The sequence below is a fragment of the Oncorhynchus masou genome, chromosome 31 (genome assembly GCF_036934945.1).
Source record: "Oncorhynchus masou masou isolate Uvic2021 chromosome 31, UVic_Omas_1.1, whole genome shotgun sequence".
NCBI classification, from domain to species: domain Eukaryota; kingdom Metazoa; phylum Chordata; class Actinopteri; order Salmoniformes; family Salmonidae; genus Oncorhynchus; species Oncorhynchus masou.
The window spans coordinates 89,707,861-89,726,285 of NC_088242.1; the positions used below are offsets into that span (position 1 = coordinate 89,707,861).

The 18,425-nt window shown below is 41.4% G+C and overlaps 1 protein-coding gene and 1 non-coding gene across 4 annotated transcripts in view; both read left to right on the plus strand.

Moving 5' to 3' along the window:
• elovl1b (ELOVL fatty acid elongase 1b) overlaps window positions 1–18,370 on the plus strand; it is a 29,901-nt gene extending 11,531 nt beyond the window's left edge. Inside the window, exons 1-8 of one of the 3 annotated variants that reach the window (XM_064952500.1) lie at window positions 8,563–8,783; window positions 15,750–15,860; window positions 16,006–16,196; window positions 16,576–16,656; window positions 16,868–16,924; window positions 17,029–17,134; window positions 17,269–17,405; window positions 17,697–18,370. In XM_064952500.1, the coding sequence (XP_064808572.1) occupies window positions 15,800–15,860; window positions 16,006–16,196; window positions 16,576–16,656; window positions 16,868–16,924; window positions 17,029–17,134; window positions 17,269–17,405; window positions 17,697–18,023 (960 nt within the window). In that variant the 5' untranslated portion in view covers window positions 8,563–8,783; window positions 15,750–15,799 and the 3' untranslated portion in view covers window positions 18,024–18,370. Of the gene's footprint in view, window positions 1–8,562; window positions 8,784–15,749; window positions 15,861–16,005; window positions 16,197–16,575; window positions 16,657–16,867; window positions 16,925–17,028; window positions 17,135–17,268; window positions 17,406–17,696 lie in introns of those variants that run through there. The other 2 variants (XM_064952499.1, XM_064952497.1) reach the window with 2 other exon arrangements.
• Window positions 13,265–13,319, plus strand: LOC135525373 (U7 small nuclear RNA). The gene has a single exon (XR_010453143.1). It is a non-coding gene; the product is annotated as a U7 small nuclear RNA (small nuclear RNA).
• Window positions 18,371–18,425: the final 55 nt, after the last annotated feature.

An 18,425-nucleotide genomic window follows, 5' to 3' on the forward strand; every position in this document is an offset into this window, starting at 1 on the left:
ATCTTAAGTTTGCCAGAGACCACCTGGACAAACCTGAAGGTTTCTGGAAGTCCATTCTCTGGACCGACGAGTCCAAAATGGACCTTTTTTGGATTGGCCAAGCCAAAGTCCTGACCTAAATCCAATCGAGATACTGTGTCAGGACCTGAAAGCGGGCAGTTCATGCCAGACACCCCTTAAACCTGTAAAGGAAGAGTGGGCAAAAATCACGAGACTGATTACTGGCTATAGGAGATGTTTACTCCAAGTTATCGCTGCTAATGGAGGTGCCATGTGTTTCTGTTAAACTACTTTTGTTCAAATAAACTATATAAATCTATATATTTTTTTGTCATTTACTTGGAATGTTTGTATTATGGTTTGGATAAGGATTTTGTTTATTTTGGTATTTTATAACAAATAATGACCAGCACTGTATGTTATTTTTATAATTTTATCTGGCTTTGTTGGCTCTTCCATATTGTCTATTTCTGATAAGCTACCCAGGGCAGGACTGAAAACAGCCCATATTAATATATGTAATCTTAGAAATAAGGTTCATGAAGTCAATAACTTGCTAACATCAGATGTAAAAAAAAAAAAAAAAAAAAACTTTTTAACTAGGCAAGTCAGTTAAGAACAAATTCTTATTTACAATGAGTGCCTACCCCGGCCAAACCCTAACCCGGATGACTTGGGCCAATTGTTTGCCACCCTATGGGACTCCCAATCACGGCCGGATGTGATACAGCCTGGAATCGAACCAGGGTCTGTAGTGATACCTCTAGCACTGAGATGCAGCGCCTTAGACCGCTGTGCCACTTGGGAACCCAAATAAGATGGGAAGATTCATATAATAGCCATTTCTGAGACTCACTTAGATAATTAATTTGATGATATAGCAATAAAAGCAAGAGAGAAGAGACAGGAATGCTTATGGGGAGGTGTTACTGTATATATATTCAGAGCCATATCTCTGTAATGCTTACAGAAGATGTTATATCAAGGTTATATACGAGGTATTGTAATTGGTTAAACAAGTTTTTCCAACAGTATGCTAAGAGCTGGCAACAAGCTTATAGGTCTGCTGTTAGAACCTGTAAAGGCCACTTTACCACTCTTGGGTAGCGGAATTACTTTGGCTTCCCTCCAGGCCTGAGGACAAAGACTTTCCTCTAGGCTCAGATTAAAGATATGACAGATAGGAGTGGCTATAGAGTCAGCTACCGTCCTAAGTAGCTTTCCATCTACATTGTCAATGCAAGGAGGTTTGTCATTATTGATTGATTAAAAAAAAAAATCCAAAGTGGGCAAACATAGGCAGAAAATGCCAACAATGAACAGTGAGCCATCGTACTCATGCATACAAAAACAGATAATGAAAGAAAAGCATTGTAAATTTACATTTTGTAAAGTTAGTGCGGAAGAGGTGGAAAAAATTGTTATTGATCAATAATGACAAACCTCCTGGCATTGACAACTGAGGAAGCTGACTCTATAGCCATTCCTATCTGAGCCTAGAGGAAAGTCTTTGTCCTCAGGCCTGGAGGGAAGCCAAAGTCATTCCGCTACCCAAGAGTGGTAAAGCGGCCTTTACTGGTTCTAACAGCAGACCTGCCAGTTCTTAGTATACTATTGGAATTTTCTTTTGACCAATTACAATGCTATTTCTCTGTAAACAAATGAACAACAGACTTTTAGCATGCTTAGAGAGAAGGGCACTCCACATGTACTGCACTGACACACATGACTGATGATTGGTTAAAATAAATTGATAATAAGAAGATTGTGGGAGCTGTACTGTTAGATTTCAGTGCAGCCTTGGATATTATTGACCATAACCTGTTGTTGAGAACTTGTGTGACTTTTCAACCTCTGCCATATCGTGGAATCAAATCAAACTTTGTCACATGCACCGAATACAACAGGTGTAGACCTTACCATGAAATGCTTACTTCCAAGCCCTTAACCAGCAGTGCAGGTTAAGAATACCAAACTAACAAAAGTAATACAATACAGTATCGAGGCTATATTCATAGGGTACTGAGCCAATATGCGGGGGTACAGGTTAGTCAAGGTAATTTGTACATGTAGGTAGGGTTAAAATGACTATGCATAGATAAAGCAGCAGTGTAAAAACAAATGATCCCCCCCCTCCCCCCACCAATGTAAATAGTCTGGGTGTCCATTTGGTTAATTGTTCAGTAGTCTTATGGCTTGGGAGTAGAAGCTGTTAACCCCTAGTGACACCCCATCCTGTGAACGGGACCGTTGTCATCATCTGACACTAATTAGCATAACACAACGGACATAAATCTTACTAGAAAATATTCATATTCATGAAAATCACAAGTGAAATATATTGGAACACAGCTTAGCCTTTTTGTTAATCACCCTGTCATATCAGATTTTCAAAATATGCTTTACAGCCAAAGCTAGACAAGCATTTGTGTAAGTTTATCGGTAGCGTAGCATTATGCCTTGCTAGCAGCAGGCAACCTTGTCACGAAAATCAGAAAAGCAATCAAATTAAATCATTTACCTTTGATGAACTTCGGATGTTTTCACTCACGGGACTCCCAGGTAGATAGCCAAAGTTCATTTTTTCCCAAAAGATTATTTTTGTAGGCGAAATAGCTCCGTTTGTTCTTCATGTTTGGCTGAGAAATCGACCGGAAATTGCGGTCACGACAACGCCGAAAAATATTCCAAATTAGCTCCATAATATCGACAGAAACATGGCAAACGTTGTTTATAATCAATCCTCAAGGTGTTTTTCAAATATCTATTCAATAATATATCAAACGGGACAATTGGTTTCTCAGTAGAAGCGATTGGAATAATGGCTACCTCTGTATTTTACGCGAGAATTTCTCTGGGAGCATCAGGTGACCACTTGCGCAATGAAGCCGCCTACGGCTATTCTTCAACATAAATGCGTAAAACTACGTCAATGCTGTAGACACATTTTGGAATACGTAGAAGCGTAATCTGGTTGATAGGGCATTCACAGCTCAATAGGGACGCATCGGAACGCAGGGCTTTCAAAAGATGAGTCACTTTCGGATTGGATTTTTCTCAGGCTTTCGCCTGTAACATCAGTTCTGTTATACTCAGACAATATTTTTACAGTTTTGGAAACTTTAGTGTTTTCTATCCTAAGCTGTCAATTATATGCATATTCTAGCATCTTGTCCTGACAAAATATCCCATTTTTAATTTAGGAACGTTATTTTTCCAAAAATGGAAATACTGCCCCCTAGTACCATCAGGTTAAGGAGCCTTTTGGTCCTAGACTTGGCGCTCCGGTACCGCTTGCTGTGCGGTAGCAGAGAGAATGTTCTATCCAATAGAACTCAGAGGGTTTTCTTTCATGGAAGCTTCTCCAATGTCAAACACGTAAAGTGTGGTGTACCACAGGACAGCTCTCTAGGCTCTCTACTCTTTTCTATTTTTTCCAATGACCTGCCACTGGCATTTAAACAAAGCATGTGTGTCTACGTATGCTGATGATTCAACCATATAAGTATCAGCCAACAACAGCTAATAATAAGTCACGAAAACCCTTAACAAAGAGTAGCAATCTGTTTTGGAATGGGTGGCAAGTAATAAACAGTATTGGGAAAAAGTACCCAATTGTCATACTTGCATAAAGGTAAAGATACCTTTTTTTTAAATAAAATGACTCCAGTGAAAGTCACCCAGTAAAATATACTTAAGTAGTTAAAGTATAAATAATAATTTCAAATTTCTTATATTAAGCAAAGCAGATTTTTTTTAAGGTACGAATAGCCAGGGTCACACTTTAACAGTCAGACAATTTACAAATGAAGCATTTGTGTTTAGTGAGTTTGCCAGATCAGAGGCAGTAAGGATGACCAGGGATGTTCTTTTGATAAGTGTTTGAATTAGACAATTTTCCTGTCCTGCTAAGCGTTCAAAATGTACCGAGTACTTTTGGGTGTTGGAGAAAATGTAAAGAGTAAAAGGTACATTATTTTCTTTAGGAATGTAGTGGAGTTAAAGTTGTCAAAAATATAAATAGTAAAAGTACAGATACCCTAAAAACAACTTAAGTGGTACTTTTACACAACTGGTAATGAAATGGTCCTGAACATCTCTAAAACTAAGAGCATTGTATTTGTTTCCCTAAGTTTTAGACCTCAGTGGAATCTGGTAATGAATGGTGTGGCTGTTGATCAAGTTGATGAGAATAAATGACTTGTTATCTTAGATTGTAAACGTTCATGATCAAAATATACAGTGCATTTTAGAAAGTATTCTGACCCCTTGAATTTTTCCGCATTTTGTTACTTTTACAACCAGATTCTAAAATGTATTGTTTTTTTCCCTCATCAATCTACACACAATGTCAAAGCAAAAACAGGTTTTTAGAAATGTTTCAAATGTATTAAAAATAGAAAACTGATATTTACATAGGTATTCAGACCCTTTTCTCAGTACTTTGTTGAAGCACCTTTGTAATCGCTGCCAGTCTAGAGTCTTCTTGATTATGACGCTACAAAATTGGCACACCTGTATTTGGGAAATTTCTCCCATTGTTCTCTGCAGATCCTCTCAAGCTCTGTCATGTTGGATGGGGAACATCGCTGCACAGCTATTTTCAGATTTCTCCACAGATGTTCGAACAGTTACAAGTTTGGGTACTGACTGGGCCACTCAAGAACATTGAGTGGCCACTCCAGCGTTGTCTTGGCTGTGTGCTTAGAGTCCTTGTCCTATTGGAAGGTGAACCTTCGCCCCAGTCTAAAGGTCCTGAGCGCTCTGGAGCAGGTTTTCATCAATGATCTCTTTGTACTTTGCTCTGATCATCTTTCCCTCGATCCTACCTAGTCTCCCAGTCCCTGCCGCTGAAAAACATCCCCACAGCATGATGCTGCCACCACCATGCTTCACCGAAGAGATGGTGCCAGGTTTCCTCCAGATGTGACGTTTGGTATTCAGGCAAAATAGTTCTTGGTTTCTAATCTTGGTTTCATCAGACCAGAGAATCTTGTTTCTCATGGTCTGGGAGTCCTTTAGGTGCCTTTTGGCAAACTCCAAGCGGGCTGTCATGTGCCTTTTACTGAGGAGTGCCTTTTACTGAGGAGTGGCTTCCTTCTGGCCACTCTGCCATAAAGCCCTGATTGGTGGAGTGCTGCAGAGGTGGTTGTCCTTCTGCAAGGTTCTCCCATCTCCACAGAGGAACTTTGGCGCTCTGTGACTATCAGGTTCTCCATTTAAGAATGATGGAGGCCACTGTGTTCTTGGGGACCTTCAATGCTGCAGAAATGTTTTAGTACGGTGCCTCGACACAATCGTGTCTCGGACCTCCACGGAGAATTCCTTCGATTTCATGGCTTGGTTTTTGCTCTGACATGCACTGTCAACTGTGAAACTTTATATAGGTGTGTGTGCTTTTCCAAATCATGTCCAATCAATTGAATTTACCACAGGTGGACATCTCAAGGATGGTCAATGGAAGCAGGAAGTCCCTGAGCAGAATTTTGAGTCTCATAGCAAAGGGTCTGAATACTTATGTAAATAAGGTATTTCAGTTTGTTGTTTTTTTAAATACATTTGCAAACATTTTTAAACCTGTTTTTGCTTTGTCATTAGAGGACATTGTGTGTAGAGTGATGATAAAACGTTTTAATCAATTTTAGAATAAGGCTGTAATGTAACTAAATGTGAAAAGGGAAGGTGTCTGAATACTTTCAATGTGACACTGTCATAGGATGCCACGTTTCCAACAAGTAAGTTTGTCAAATTTCTGCTCTGCTAGAGCTGCCACGGTCAACTGTAAGTGCTGTTATTGTGAAATGAAAATGTCTAGGAGCAACAACGGCTCAGCAGCGAAGTGGTAGGCCACACAAGCGCACAGAACAGGATAACCAAGTGCTGAAGCACGTAGTGTGTAAAAATCATCTGTCCTCGGTTGCAACACTCACTACTGAGTTCTAAACTTCCTCTGGAAGCAACGTCAGCACAAGAACTGTTCGTCGGGAACTTCATGAAATGGGTTTCCATGGCCGTTCAGCTGCACACATCCTAAGATCATCATGCGCAATGCCAAGCATCGGCTGGAGTGGTTTAAAGCTAGCCTCCATTGTACTCTGGAGTAGTGGAAACGTGTTCTTTGGAGTGATAAATCGTGCTTCACTATCTGGCAGTCCAGCGGACTAATCTGGGTTTGGTGGATGCCAGGAGAACGCTACCTGTCTGAATGCATAGTGCCAACTGTAAAGTTTGGTGGAGGAGGAATATTGGTCTGGGGCTGTTTTTCATGGTTCGGGCTAGGCCCCATAGTTCCAGTTAAGGGAAATATTAACCCTACAGTATACAATGTCATTCTAGAGGATTCTGTGCTTCCAACTTTGGGGTAACAGTTTGGGAAGGCCCTTTCCTGTTTTAGCATGACAATGCCCCCTTACACAAAGCGAGGCCCATAGAGAAATGGTTTGTCGAGATTGGTGTGGAAGAACTTGACTGGCCTGCACAGAGCCCTGACCTCAACCACATCGAACACCTTTGGGAAGAATTTGAACGCCGACTGCAAGCCAGGCCTAATCGCCCAACATCAGTGCCCGACCGCACTATGCTCTTGTGGCTGAATGGAAGCAAGTCTCTGCAATGTTCCAACAACTAGCGGATAGCCTTCACAGAAGAGTGGAGGCTGTTATAGCAGCAAAGGGGGGACCAACCAACCATGATTTTTGAATGAATGTTCAACGAGCAGTGTACACATACACTGCTCATTTTGGTCCTGTAGTGTAAATTCAATGGTTGTAAAGATGGGGAGGTCTGTCCATAATAGAGATGCTCTGCTTTTTTTGACACCACTCTCCACAAAGCAAGTCCTGCAGGCTCCAGTTTTATCTTCTCTTTAATATTGTCCAGTCATATGGCCAAGTGCTGCAAAGAAAGACCAATTTAAGCTGCAGCTGGCCCAGAACAGAGTGGCACATCTTGTAATTAAAGGGCTAATATTAATACTATGCAAGGAGGTATCTTGGCTAAGAGTTGAGGAAAGACTGACTGCTTCACTTTTTGTTTTTTCTAAGAAACGTGTTAGAAATTCCAAATAGTTTTGCATAGTCAACTTACACACGGCACTGACACACTTACCCCCCCCCACCCCCAGACATGTCACCAGGGGTCTTTTCAGGTCCAAAACAAATTCAAGGAAACAAACAAAACACTTGTCTTATATTTATTTATAAAAAATGTAGGATCCCAGTAAGACTAGATGTTGGCGTCGGCTAATGCGGGTCCTAAGAACTCCTAAACGAATCAAATCCCTTGGGACAAAGCAACAGGTAAACCCGTCTCTGTCCTCAGATAGGCCAGGCAAGTACATCTACACAACTATTAACAGTTGATTGGACTAGGGTGCCAGTTGTGATGGACACTTTTAGTCACGACTAAGTACCTAATTTTATGTACATTGATGTTAGATAAAATATTCGAGCAGTACTTGACGAGTGTCCTTCGCTCTCAGTTAGGGGTGGCTTGTTTGACATATTTTACATCACAAAGGATCTGAGAGCTTGCTTAAAGTAGAGAGGAATTTGTAGGCTACTTAACCTGTTAATATACAACTAAAGGGTGGAGTGTGTCTGACTCCCACCTGACTGTTCTGTATGGCCTAGGCCTGGAAAGGTACACCAAGACGTGAGTGTGTGTGTTGCACGTGTTTGTTCTAGAGGGAGAGTGAGCGTCATAACTACATAGCTTTAAAGATTGTCTCAATATCTGTTCCTCCTTTTAAAACTGGGCTTGGTAGGGAGATCAGACTCTGATTTCATATGCGTGAGAGCAAGCAGAACGTACAATATACTTACATATTTGCCAGTAAGTCACTGTCTTCCTGTAGGAGCCATAATGGCCTTATCTATGTTATCAGATTTATCAACCAGCCTTGAGTAAACCGTTGAATTATACTTTTTATGTTCCAACTGGTCTTTTCCTCATTGGCGTTCAGTCTCCAGAAGAAGTATTCCATGTTTGATGAACAATACATTTTTCAAATTACATTTTGGAAAGACCCTATGATTGTTTTTGTAAGTGTCATTATGGAGTTGTAAATGTTTATTTTGGTAATGACTTTGACTTTCAGTCTAGATGGAGGGTGAAATGGATGTTAGCTTTGCTTTCGGGGTGTTGGCTGGGGAAAGAGACTAGCGGCACAACAGCAGTCGCCACTGATTTCTCCCCGCTGTGTATGAGAATAATATAATCAGCCCACCCCCTAGGAGAGAAACCTGCAGGATGATGCCATATTCTGCTGTATTTAGCTTTGAGAGAGGGGGGAGGATGGAGGTAAGAGGGGAAGGGGCAACTCCTGTCAGACCAGGGCTGTGGTCACAAAACGGCCACCTACCTACCGTTCCTTTATTTTGAGGTTTTCACACTGCCGGTTGAAATACAAGGCCAGCTTCCTCTTGTTCTCACTGTCTTAACCACCCAGCTTGCATTTACACTGACACATATACACTCCTCCCTCTCTCTCTCTGCCTGCCTCGCTCTCTCTTTCTGAACTCGTTATTCATTCACTGTGTGTGTGCGTCACGGTGGGTGGGGAGGACAGCAGTACCAGTCACACTTCATCCGTTTTCTCTGTCTCACTCACTCCTGCTTCCTCCTCTCTTTCACTCCCTTTCTCTCTCTCCCTTGACTGCTATCCTGGCGCTTCTCTCCAAAAGGAGCAAGCAAGCTAGCTGTGCTCTTTAGTGTTGGCGTCCACACTGGCATCCTTTGGCCCGCTCTGAGGTGAACAAGAAATAAACCACATCAAAGACGAGGTAAGTCTTCTCACTTAGCACCAGATGGAGTACCCAGGAAACGAACCCTAACGTCTTCTCCCCCTTTATCTAATTTTGGCACGTTTGTTGAGCTAATGGTTTGGGTTTGTTTCCCTAAGTGGGTGTTTGGGTCTCGTGTTTACGTTATCTCTTCAGGGAACGCCTATATTATGTGTCTTAACAAGCTGGGGTAAACACACATGTTGTTTTGACTTTGAAAACCCAGTGTGTGCGTACAGTAGGTAGAGCATCCCTGCCAACACTTCTGTTAAAGGCCCAGTACAGTCAAAAACATGATTTTTTTTTCTGTGTTTTTATATATATTCCCACACTGAGGTTGGAATAATACTGTGAAAACTATGATTATGCACTTTTTTTTAGTGTAAGTGAAAATACATTTCAGCCTGTTTTGTTGGTATGGAGTAAATTTAGTTAATAGACCAGTAAGAAAGAGTTTCATACCTCTCTGCCAATAACCGCTAGTTTTCAGTTCCCTCCCTCCCACCCCACCCAGACCACTCCCAGAAAGCCTTAGAAAAATTATTGCTTGAGAAATTGTTCTTTGCTAATAAGCTATTTTTGTTTATTTTTGTTTTCAATTAAAATGGTCAATCACAGTAAGTTACATAATTGTTAACCAGAAATGAATTTATATAGAGATAAAAACGTCTGCATTTGGCCTTTAAACATAAGCTGCGCTGTTTTTTTTCTAATTGGCTCCTCCCTCTCTCCCTGTGGACGTTTTTTACCCCTCCCCTCTGTCGTTTTGTTCATCATGAACTCTAACCTTTTGAACAAGGCTCCTTTTTTCATCACTATGATTAATTGACAGGCTTCCCATAACACATGCATTTTCCCCACCCTTTCCACTGTGCTACTCTTCCCTGCAAGTCATAAGAGGCACTTAGTCGGCGATTTGAAGAGTTATTCCTAAACCAAGATTTATTCCTACCTATTACCAGCGTCACAATTCTGTTCTGGGTTTTCTATGTCGATAGTGTAGTCACAGAGAATTGTATCTGCTCAAGGTCTCGAGATGGCTGATCATCACACGATAGGTTGATAGTTTTGAGGAAAGATACACTCCCTCCATTCTGGAACGGAGAGGGATGAGGTGATCTGACAGTCTCCTCCCTCCTGGTTTATGGCTGTTAACTGTGTAGCCCTGTTGAGTCCAGTGTTAGAGGACTGGAATACCAAAAAGAGCTACATTTAATTGGCTTCATCTGTCTGTCCTCTTTACAGTTTATCATATATGCACAGTCACTTTAACTATACATTCATGTACATACTACCTCAATTGGCCCGACCAACCAGTGCTCCCGCACATTGGCTAACTGGGCTATCTGCATTGTGTCCCACCCGCCAACCCCTCTTTACGCTACTGCTACTCTGTTTATCATATATGCATAGTCACTTTAACCATATCTACATGTACATACTACCTCAATCAGCCTGACTAACCGGTGTCTGTATGTAGCCTCGCTACTGAATATAGCCTGTCTTTTTACTGTTGTTTTATTTCTTTTACCTACCTATTGTTCACCTAATACCTTTTTTTGTACTATTGGTTAGAGCTTGTAAGTAAGCATTTCACTAAGGTCTACCTGTTGTATTTGGCGCACGTGACAAATAAACTTAGATTTGATTAGTGTAGTGCTTGGACTTTGACTCTCTGGTCAGGGTGATGGGAAGTGCCACCTTGTGATCCACCACAGTGCTGGTGGAACGATTATTGCTGACTTAGTAGTCACAACACCATGAGGAAATTCTCCTGGAAGTCTTTACAGTAGCAGTCAGAATGCTTTGTTACAATGTGACTGTGGAGTTTAAAAGTGTTTGTAGTGAGCTCATGGGATTGGTATGTCTGGACTCTTGAGACATTTCAGTGGAGTGAGGTTGCCAGATTGAAGTGATGGCACTGTCAGATCAGAACTGAAGGACTACTGTTATCGCACATTGTTTTAAAGTGAATCGAACAAATATGAACCGTGTCGCAGTCCTCTGCTGCTGTACCGCTCAGTCAAGTTGAACTACTAGATTCTGTTGGATGGTTTGGTGTTGCTAAAAGTTGGAATTAATGTCCTGACTGAGATTTTCCTATCCGTAGTTGTGGTTGTTTGCTTTAGTCTAGATACATTTATAGACATGTACAAGAAGCCAAAAGGGTAAAAAGAAATATCCTGAATATTCCTCACTCATTAGGTTATTGGCCTGTCTACCTTCTCTGGTCTCTGACAGAAGAATGGGGTGTCTCTAGTCTCTCCGATGTTCTTTGGATATCTCCACTATGGCTATTGTACAGGTTTATTTCCTCCTCACTGGCCTGTCTACCTTCTCTGATCTCTGACAGAAGAATGGGGTGTCTAGTCTCTCCGATGTTCTTTGGATATCTCCACTATGGCTATTGTACAGGTTTATTTCCTCCTCACTGGTCTGTCTCTTTCTTTGGTGCCTTCGGATATGGATTGAAAGAGTCGTGTTGTGTTCCCCTGTGTCTGGTTAGGTCCCTCTTAGCCACAAGACGAGCCCCTGACACTATACATTCTCATACTCACACAGAGGCGTTCAGGTTTTTGACTAGAAAGATTGGCAATGCAAACTGCCCCTCTGTGTGCAATACTCAGATCTCTGGTGGTGAATTCCATTCTGTAAAATCCAGTTCTTCAGTGAGATTTTTAACAAATCACATGTCTGTTCAGGGTTATACACACACTTGCTTTTGAGCAGATACAGCGTTTTAGGTAATGTTGTCTTGGGGGTTATGTTGAATATATCTTTGTCAAAGTAGAGGGGCACGGCAGAATAGGCTTAAAGTAGTGGCGGCAGGGAGCCTAGTGGTTAGAGCGTTGGGCCAGTAACTGAAAGGTTGCTGGATCGAATCCCTGAACTGACAAGGTAAAAATCTGTCATTCTGCCCTTGAAAAAGGCAGTTAACCCACTGTTCCCCGGTAGGCCGTCATTGTAAATGAGAATTTGTTCTTAACTGACTTGCCTAGTTAAAGGTTTGGTCTTTGAGTCAGAAATTTAGGCAAGATGCCAAAACATTGTTCTATTTTCGTTTCCAAGTGGAAAGCGCAAAGAGGACTCAAAAAATAAATTCAAAATAAATTTGCTCATCTTCCTCGCATGGGTACACCCCGCAACCTTCTCTGATGCCACACTCAAACTAAGGACCAGTAGATTATCACTATCAATAGATATCTAACATTTGTCATAATGTTCACATGATCTCTTAATGTGCAAGTGTTACTCCTCTGATCAAGACAGATGATTGATGTCTAAATCTGCCCGAGTTAGAGGCACTGAGATGTGCGAGTTAGAGGCACTGAGATGTGCGAGTTAGAGGCACTGAGATGTGCGAGTTAGAGGCACTGAGATGTGCGAGTTAGAGGCACTGAGATGTGCGAGTTAGAGGCACTGAGATGTGCGAGTTAGAGGCACTGAGGTGTGCGAGTTAGAGGCACTGAGGTGTGCGAGTTAGAGGCACTGAGATGTGTGTTGTCTCCGCAGATATGAGGCACACCTGCCGACTCGCCTTGTTTTCAGGTTCCAAAGGAACAACAGCTATTTGTGTAAGAGCTTTCTGAAATTTTTCGTCTCTGGTCTAAATTAGCATGGAAATGAGAATCATACCGACAGGTGAGCACTCACTCGACAACCAGGAAACTCCCTGCCGGTGCGCTGTAAATCTGCATACAATGAACTTTGCCCTATATCACTTGTAGGCGCCCATGAAGCTTGGCTTTTCTGCTTGGAACACACAATGAATTGTGGTTTAGTAAATGCCAACCTCTGCCTTAGTTGCAGGCTTTTCCTTGAGGTTTTCACCTATTGCATCCATAATGTGACATGGCTTGTGCATTTAAGTTCAAAGGCCTACATGTTCCGATTTCTCAGGAATGTTCTCATAATCACACATGGAGTCAAGACAATAGCGTTTAGCCTGATATCCCCCATGTGGTTGTTATCGGTGTCCTTGAAGGTTCCAGGTGAACAAAATGTGCAGGTGATCTTAGCTGCTAGATTAGATCTCGCAAACTGGATATTCCTTTGCCTCTTCAAACATGTGCATTTGCTATACCTTCCCAGATGAAACAATACTACCGTTTTACTATAGAATACTACAGTACTTACTATAGAATTCTATAGTAAACTGTAGAGTACTATACGACACATTGTAGTATCCCTCGATCATGTGTAGTACTTACATGTTGTAGAATGCTGTAGTAAATACTACAGTTTTATCCACACTGGTAAATGTTACTGTAGTGTCAGCAAAAACACCACACTTTAAAAAAAGATTATAGTGAATACTACAGTTTTTAATTTGCATAGACCCTGCCCATTCCCCTCCCCATATCACAATTTGTGCCATCCATAAGTGAGAAACCTACATACCGTATATTGTGTTCCGAAAAGAGCAGAAGCTCTGAATGACCCTTTCAGACCCCAGTCCCTGTAGGTACCTACATGTTATGGAGAATTCTAGTTCTTTAGTATTTCTCTAGTAGGTTTCCTCAGGAGAAAGCCTCTACTTCTATGTCAAAGATAATAGAACAAAAACACTATAGTCTGCAAAACCAAGACATTACAGTAAATACTACAGTATACTACATTAATTACTATAGTATATATTATATTTTTTATTTTCCTACAGTATTTAGACTAGTTAACTGTAAATGCTACAGTAAACACTAGTAAATGCTACAGTAAAGTCTGCAAAAACACTACAATTAATACTAATGTATTTTTACCATACTATAGTATTTCTTTATGTGAGTTGTGGCTAGTTGCTGGTAAACTACTCCGGACTTTACCGGAGTTCAAGAGAAGTACAGATAATGCCAGTTAACTTTACATACAGATATGTGTGCAGATTATATGATTTAAAGGCCATACATCTTATAGAAAGCCCTGTTGGTCTGAAAATGTCTGGCTGTTGATTTTAAGTTCATAATCACTGTTACATAAAAAATAACAAGAGACTGCATTCGGCTCATTGAGTACAGATGCTAAAGTAGATAAATGGAATGGCCTGCTATTCAACATACTTTAGAATATTGGATGCTATCTGTGAGCGCTCCCTTTACTGAGTGTTGACCAGCTTTTCTTTGTCGTCAACTCTGACGTGTATGTAAGTCACAGGTTGTCGTTCACACCACATGAGCCAAATCATGTTGGGCAAAGTTTCAAACGGCGTTAAAGTGCATAAAGGACTAAATATTGACATGTACACAGCATTTATCTTGAATATTCCCTTTGGAAAACAGGTGTTGCTTGACATTCTTGCTGTATGAAAGACCTCCAGCCTAGTGTTTGGTTAATTGAAAGGGCTTCTTTCCGTGAGCATACCAGTGGATGGGAGCTGAGAGCGAACACTTCCAACTTGAACTATTGTTGTAATCATGTAGGGTCCCTCCGATTTCAACGACGTGTCCACTTGACAATGCCTCCCATACTGTTCCCTGTATGCTCAGACGTTACTGATTGTCATGTTGATTGTGTGCTGTGTGTTCAGCTCTAAGGAAGGATATATGTTTTTGCTCTGTGTTAGACACTTTTCTATACTTTTTGCTGTTGCCCCCCCCCCCCTGTACATTCCAGTAGGCTGGATTATTACCTCCGATGGTGTTAGCTTAGGGTAGACTTTACTCCTAGGGCAGGGAGAGCTCAGTGTAGCTTTTCTCTGAACAATGGATCCCTCTTGCTCCATAGTGGGGCAAGAATGCTACCGCACCCACACATCCCAGCTATTGACCAATAACATTGACGACATGCCCTATATGGAGATGAGATTTGATAGGGATAGGTTTTGTCAAGACTGCGCTCAGCCCCTGTGTACACTTTATTTGTTACTGTATACACATCAGCCAATGTGTCGAGAGGTTAGAAGTTTGAAGATTTTATACCAGTATTGATACTTGTAGTTCAGTTGTTGATATAAGTTGCAGGTCGCTGAGTTCAGTCCAATTGTCCTTTATAACCCTAAGGTAAATGTGCCAGTCTGTGGAACACCTGTCTTCAGTCCAATTGTTCATTTATAAACCTTGAGGTTAAACCATCCCACCTGTGTTATGCTGTTTGTTCCCAGACGTAACATGTTGGTAAATAAGCCTGTTTGATCTCACTCTTCAGTCAGGGTAGTTCTGTCGACACCTGGATCTCATGAGACTGGTCTAGAACAAATTCAAACTTCAAAGATGATTGCCTTTTGCCTCCTCCCTCTCACGGCTGGGGTCATTCGGGGAGAGCAGAGAGAGAGCGTTTGTGTTTTGCTGTGGTTCTGTGTTTTGGCCTGGTTCCCATACTTGGCAGTCCCAAACTGAGGCGAATGTTGTGGGATGGAGACGCTCGTCTGTCTCCTGTAGCCCCTCCTCTCTGCTGTCAGGCCATGTCTGCCGGGACAGGGGCAAGGCATGCTGGGATGTGGGGGCAGAGTGTGGTATGCTGGGTCAGTGATATTTGTTCAGAACCAGTACACACTGTTGCTGAACAAGGATCATCAACTGTAGCACACACACATTTCCTGTCTCCTCCTTTCATGTCATGAAACCAAATAAAATACTAGCTGTAAAGTGATGTTCTGTGTCATGTTTTTGTGAGTAAGGGTTGATGGTTTTGCCAAATACAACTGTGACTAGATTATTAAATATGATGCAGGCAGTTTAATACCATGAATGATGTTTGGGTAAAATATATTGTAAAGTCAGTACCTAAAGATATTGCAATAGCATATCACATTAGTCAGTATGTAAGGGATTTGGAGTAGCGTATTATTTTATTTTTTATATATAATACATGTAATTTTTTATAGCGCTTTTCATTAGAGTTATCTCAAAGCTCTACTGAGTAAAAAACAAACATTTATATACAATAAAAACAACACATTTAGAATCACGGCAGGTAAAACAATTTTTAAAAGCGGGTAATCCATAAAAATGACATCATGACTAATTTAATTAGATTTTCCACAGGTGATCGGGTGGTGATACCAGAGGCGGAAGCTCGTCAAAATGCTTCAGGACATTGGTGCTAGAGCCATGGGGGTTTATGAGTATCTCTTGAAGGGAACAGGTGAGATATTTTTATGCCTGGTTAATTACTTAACTATACCTCTGCTTTGTGTACCGTGTAAGCTGGAATTAAGTGTATATATATATTTTTTGAGGTCATAAACCTGTTTTGTAGTTTATTTTACAGCTCATGTTTTGTTTCTCAGACCCGCGACTATGGAGTTACCCACTCATGGGGAGTCCGGTGAACATGTCGGCCATCTTGCTGACCTACATCTTCTTCGTGCTGGTTGCTGGGCCTCGCTTCATGGCCAACCGCAAGCCCTTCCAACTCAAGGAGGCCATGATCACTTACAACTTCTCCATGGTGGCATTGAACGCCTTTATTGTCTATGAGGTGAAACACTATATGATGCAAATCTCTTGTCTCTCAAAGATCGGGGTTCTTGATTGGTTCTTTTGAGAGGCATCTCTACAGGACTTGGAGCCAGTCTTTTCCCTAGCAGTGTATTTGGTGTTTGGTATGTGGCAGCTCTGTCTGAATGGGTTATTGCCATACTTGGCCAGAGTGTGCTGGATAATTGGAACACTAGCTAAATGAACCCTTGCCTAGATTGACGGAGGTAAATAAGATGTGAGATTTGCATGTAGAAGATGACACATATAGTCAATATACACTTGCTTATGTTAATAACAGTATAGCTTCTTTCCAATCTAGTTTGACTACCGGTAGCTACAGTATCTGTCTGTCTCAATTTGTTCTCTTGTCTTTTTAGTTCTTGATGTCAGGCTGGGCCACGACATACACATGGAGATGTGACGCCGTTGATTACTCGGACAGCCCCCAAGGCCTTAGAGTAAGTCTTGAGTCTTTGCTTCACACATGCCCCCCCTCCCCCGTGATGGTCATGAGATGCATCATCTTTGAAAGAAAGTATGCAAGACAAGATACACATTCTTAGTATTGTCACAGTGGATCAGTAGGAATATCCTATCTTTAGATTACTATTAATAGGCTGTTTTGTCCAATTTCTCACGTTTGCATGGTGTGCTGTGTTCCCTCACTAGATGGTTCGAGTGGCCTGGTTATTCTTGTTCTCCAAATTCATTGAGCTCTTGGACACGGTAAGACTTTTATTTCCTACAGATTTGCATCTCTTCAGTCTTTCCCACCTGTTCACGTAATGGTCATCATAGTTGTATTTGACACGTTTCTCTCGTTGGGTCAGGTGTTTTTCGTTCTGAGGAAGAAACATGGCCAGATCACCTTCCTGCACGTCTTCCACCACTCTTTCATGCCCTGGACCTGGTGGTGGGGTGTCAGTTTAGCTCCCGGTGAGTCCACAATATTTGGTATTGTAAAATGGTGGGAAGACAATTCTATTTGCAGTAGACAAAGGTATGTTGTTGGTGAATCCAGTGGAATATGGGCAGGGTTGGTTTGAAGTGTTCTGTGTGTTTTACCTCAGGGGGAATAGGCTCTTTCCATGCCATGGTGAATTGCATCGTCCACGTCATCATGTACTCTTACTACGGCCTGTCTGCGGCTGGACCACGCTTCCAAAAGTTCCTCTGGTGGAAGAAGTACATGACCGCCATCCAACTGGTATGTTTTCTTAGTTTGAATGGATGTAAATGACATTGTCATTTCCAGTATACATTTGTACTATGAGTAGTAAGCTTTTGCCAGGTCTTCGTGGCTGTTTATACAGCAATTTTTTGTTGTTTCTCTAAAAGGTGATCTGTACTAGTTAAAAAAAAAAAAGGTTTGTAGATGCAATATACTAAAGTAGTAAAAAAATGAGTCTGAAATACCATTATTGATCAGTGCAATAGCTGTGCCACTTCAGAACATTCTTCTCCATATGTGATTTGTTCCTCTTCATTCCACCAACAGGTTCAGTTTGTGATGGTGTCCCTCCACGTCACCCAGTATTACTTCATGGACAGCTGTGACTACCAGGTCCCCCTGTTCATCCACCTCATCTGGATGTATGGTACCTTCTTCTTCGTGCTCTTCTCCAACTTCTGGTACCAGGCATATGTGAAGGGAAAGCGGTTGCCCAAGCAGGACTCCAAGCCTGGCCTCAACGGCAAGGCCAACGGGACCACCATGGTCGCCAATGGCAAGCACCACAAGAAAGGTAACAGTAATGGCACAAGCAACGGTTCCAGTCACCACGAAAATGGCAGTGCCCATGCGGGCAAGATGAAGAAGTCCTAGGGTCTTCGGAAAAGAACATCCGAGACGCGTGAATACGAGATCCCGCACAACCTACTGTGGATTCCAAAGAATGTTTTGGTTATGTTTATTTTCTGATCGTTTTTAGTTTTATTCAGCACAAAAAGCTGGGGAAATGATGAGGTCAATGACTTCTGCGGTTGGGGTCCCACATTTCGTTTATTTTTTATTTTTTTAAACTGAACTTACTATGGAACACAATTTATGAAGAGACATGCTATGACCTGATGTTATCTCTTTACTGATGTTGCCACCTATGATAAAGATGAGCAATAATGACTATATAAAATAAATAATAAAAATACTGAGCTATATTGTATACAAAAAAATGGGAAATTATATTATTTTATACTAAAAGAAAGAGATTTTGTTTAACAAGTAATA